A 3,635-nucleotide genomic window follows, 5' to 3' on the forward strand; every position below is an offset into this window, starting at 1 on the left:
CAGCGGTAACAGCTAGGGATCAACTTATTTCGGCACTTTCATCGGCGAAGTTTGAGCTTAGAAAATGGACAGCCAATGATAAAAATATTTTGAACTGTTTCCCCCCAGAACATTTGGTAGATGCGCAATTGATGTCATTTGTAGAAGCTAGTAGTTCTAAACCTCTTGGTATAAGGTGGAATGCTAGGTTAGATTCATTTTATTTTGATGTCAAGTCTATAGAGAAAAAATCGAGTTATACAAAGAGGGAAGTTCTTTCGGCAATAGCTAAGTTGTTTGACCCTGTCGGCTGGTTAGGGCCAGTTATTGTCACGGCAAAAATTATTATGCAAAAGGTCTGGTTCGATCAAATCGGTTGGGACGACCCCCTTGTGGAAACTACTTACTCGGAATGGCGTAAATTTGTTGAATCCTACCATGAAGTTAATCGAATACAAATTCCTCGTTGGGTCCAATATACCCCCCAATGTTCCGCGGAACTACACGTGTTTTCAGATGCCTCGATTAAGGCATACGCGGGGGTAGTATATATTCGAGTTGAAGTACCAGGTCAAAATGTGTTCGTGCATTTATTGTCTAGTAAGACCAAAGTGGCCCCAATAAAATCAATTTCACTTCCTCGCTTAGAGCTTTGTGGCGCAGTCTTAGCTTCGGAACTTTTGAAAGTTATAGTGAGGGAGATCGACATAAAATTTCGTCAAGTATATTGTTGGACGGATTCTACTATTGTTTTATCATGGCTTCGAAAAACACCTTCAACTTGGACTACATTTGTTGCCAATAGGGTCGGCAGTATTCAAGAAAATGTTGGCAACCATAATTGGTATCACGTTCGGTCAGAAGATAATCCTGCGGACCTTGGAAGTCGAGGTGTAACTCCTGCAGAGTTAGCTTCTAGCTCTCTTTGGTGGCATGGGCCAGATTGGCTCAGCCAAGATAAATCGAGTTGGTCTATTCGAGATTTAACTCCGCTTGAGACAGACATAGAAATGCGTTCGGTGCAGTGTCATTTCTCATTCTTTTCGGCAACCTTTACAGATATTTTGGACAGATATTCGTCATTTGTAAAAGGTATTCGGGCTGTCGCTTACATGCTTAGATTTTTGCGTCAAACACATTCTCGGTACCGAGGTAAATATTATTACTCTCAGAAAAATATTACAACTTCGGAATTTAATGAGGTTCGCTTACGGTTGATAGTCATCACTCAAAAGGTCCACTTCGCTAAAGAGTATAAGGATTTGATGGATAAAAAACCCGTGACACACTCGAGTCATTTAGTTCCACTTAATCCAATGCTTGTGGAAAATGGTGTCATGTGCATGGATGGTCGTTTGGCGCGGTCACCCACACTTTCACCCTCAGAACGTTGTCCCATTATTCTGCCATATAAAAGTAGGTTCGCTAGACTTTTGGTGGAATATACTCACGTCAAGAGTGTTCACGGAGGAACACAGCTGATGCTTCGTATCTTGAGAATGGAATACTGGATTCCCAGAGTAAAAAATTTGATTCGCTCTGTCATTCGTCATTGTAAGGTATGCATTTTAGATAAAAAGAAACATTGTAGTCAAATAATGGCCGCTCTTCCTCCGGAAAGAACAATTATCGATAGGGCGTTTACTACAACTGGCGTGGACTTTGCTGGTCCCTTTGAGATAAAATCGTTTTTGGGTCGGGCTTGCAAAATTACAAAAGGATATGTTTGTGTATTCGTTTGCTTCTCGACCAAGGCTATTCATTTGGAGGCAGTATCGGATTTGTCCACTGCCAATTTTATAGCCGCATTACATCGCTTTATAGCACGTCGAGGTTGTCCAGGTACTATATTTTCGGATAATGGCACAAATTTCGTAGGAGCTTCCCGTAAAATTGAGCGGAATTATAGACGTTTCATTCGTGAAAGTTGTGATTCAGCTTCAGAGGCTCTTGTTCAGCAGGGTGTCGTATGGAAATTCATTCCAGCTGGTGCACCACATATGGGTGGTCTATGGGAAGCGGGAGTGAAAAGTTTTAAGCAACATTTCCGAAAACACTGTCGAAATCTTGGGTTTACCTTTGAAGAAATGGCGACAGTATTAGCTCGCATAGAGGCTTGTTTGAATTCGCGGCCGCTTTGTCCTATGTCAGACGATCCGGGTGAATTAGCTTCCTTAACACCAGGTCACTTTCTTATTGGCGCGCCTTTACTTGCTCCTCCTGAACCCATGGTTAATGAATCACCGATCTCGCTCGTGAATCGATTTAGAAAAGTCCAAGCGCTTGCTAATCAATTTTGTATCAGATGGAAGGAGGAATATCTCAAAAATTTGCATATGCGGTACAAGTGGAAGTACCCTGAAAGGGAAGTAGATAGGGGTGATTTAGTCGTCGTTCGACAAGAAAATCTACCACCGACCTCATGGAAGTTAGGTCGTGTTATAAATGTTTATCCCGGTGTAGACGGACATGTTCGTGTCGTGGACGTTCGTACGACAAACGGCGTTGTAAAGCGGCCGATAGCTAAGTTGGTCATTCTGACCGACCAATCGACGAATGAAGAAATTTAAAATATTTTTTTTCCCTTAGAATAATGGACGCCACCAATATTTTCGATATTGAACTAATCGCGAAAATCGACGATGTGTTAGAGAAGGCGGATACTATTACTACCGCCAAAAAGCGTACAACATCCGAAGCGGTTGACGATCTGGTAAGGCCCATTGCGGCCGTTAAACTAGTGGAGTCGGAAACAGAGTCCGTAACTGCGGATTCCATGATTTGTCCTATCTCCAAATTGCCATCGGGATCCGTAACTGCGGATCCATCTCGCGGAAACTCATCTGAATCCGTAACTGCGGGTTCTTCGGTACTACCGTCTATCGCGGAAAATACCCGACCACGACCTGATCCCATAACTGTGGGTGACCTTCCAACTATGGTCGTTCCATCATCCTCTAGGGCTATTATGTCAGAGTCCGTATCTGCGGGCGCATCCAACTCTTCGAATGAACCCATGTTGAATTCTCGCGGGTGTCGGGTTTGTAATCGTCGGCACCCACTTGCTGCATGCAGAAAATTTCTTGCCATGCCTGTAGAAGCTCGCATACAGGTGGTTAATGCACATCGGGACTGCACACGATGTTTAACTAAATGGCACCATGCCAAGGAATGCCACAGTCGTAAGGTCTGCTTCAAATGTGGAGGGGTCCATCATTATTTATTGCACGAGGATCCTAGTAAGAGTTCCAAGCTCAGTTATTCATCCCGTTCTCGTCTTAGTCCAAGGTCCCGTCCGTACACAAGTTCTGAGTCTCGTCCGAGTGTTAGATCCGAGATACGTTCGTCCGTAGACGATAGACTGGTCAATAGTTCCACGGGGCCCTCCCTTAGCCTCTTGTCCCTCCAATCGGTGGCGACACTTTCACCAAGTTTGGTAGTGCAAATTCGCTGTGTCGGGTCACCAGTACCTGTTCGGTCCGTATTAGACCCTTGCGCTATACAAAGCCAAATATGTGCGTCGATGGTAGACCACTTGAGACTACCAACGTCGAGCTTGGATGGAGTCCGTTTTTGCCGATTTTTGGCCACTTCAGTGTATGATCCGACGCAATCGATCATAGTTTCGGCCAAAGTGACTGATCTTCGTCACGTTT

General features: G+C 44.2%; 1 protein-coding gene across 1 annotated transcript; it reads left to right on the forward strand.

Moving 5' to 3' along the window:
* Positions 1-1,295: 1,295 nt before the first annotated feature.
* On the forward strand, positions 1,296-2,549 carry LOC131803411 (uncharacterized). The gene has a single exon (XM_059124700.1). The coding sequence runs from the start codon at positions 1,296-1,298 to the stop codon at positions 2,547-2,549; it is 1,254 nt and encodes a 417-aa protein (XP_058980683.1).
* The last annotated feature ends 1,086 nt before the right edge of the window (positions 2,550-3,635 follow it).

This window comes from Musca domestica, unplaced genomic scaffold (assembly GCF_030504385.1).
Source record: "Musca domestica strain aabys unplaced genomic scaffold, Musca_domestica.polishedcontigs.V.1.1 3, whole genome shotgun sequence".
NCBI classification, from domain to species: domain Eukaryota; kingdom Metazoa; phylum Arthropoda; class Insecta; order Diptera; family Muscidae; genus Musca; species Musca domestica.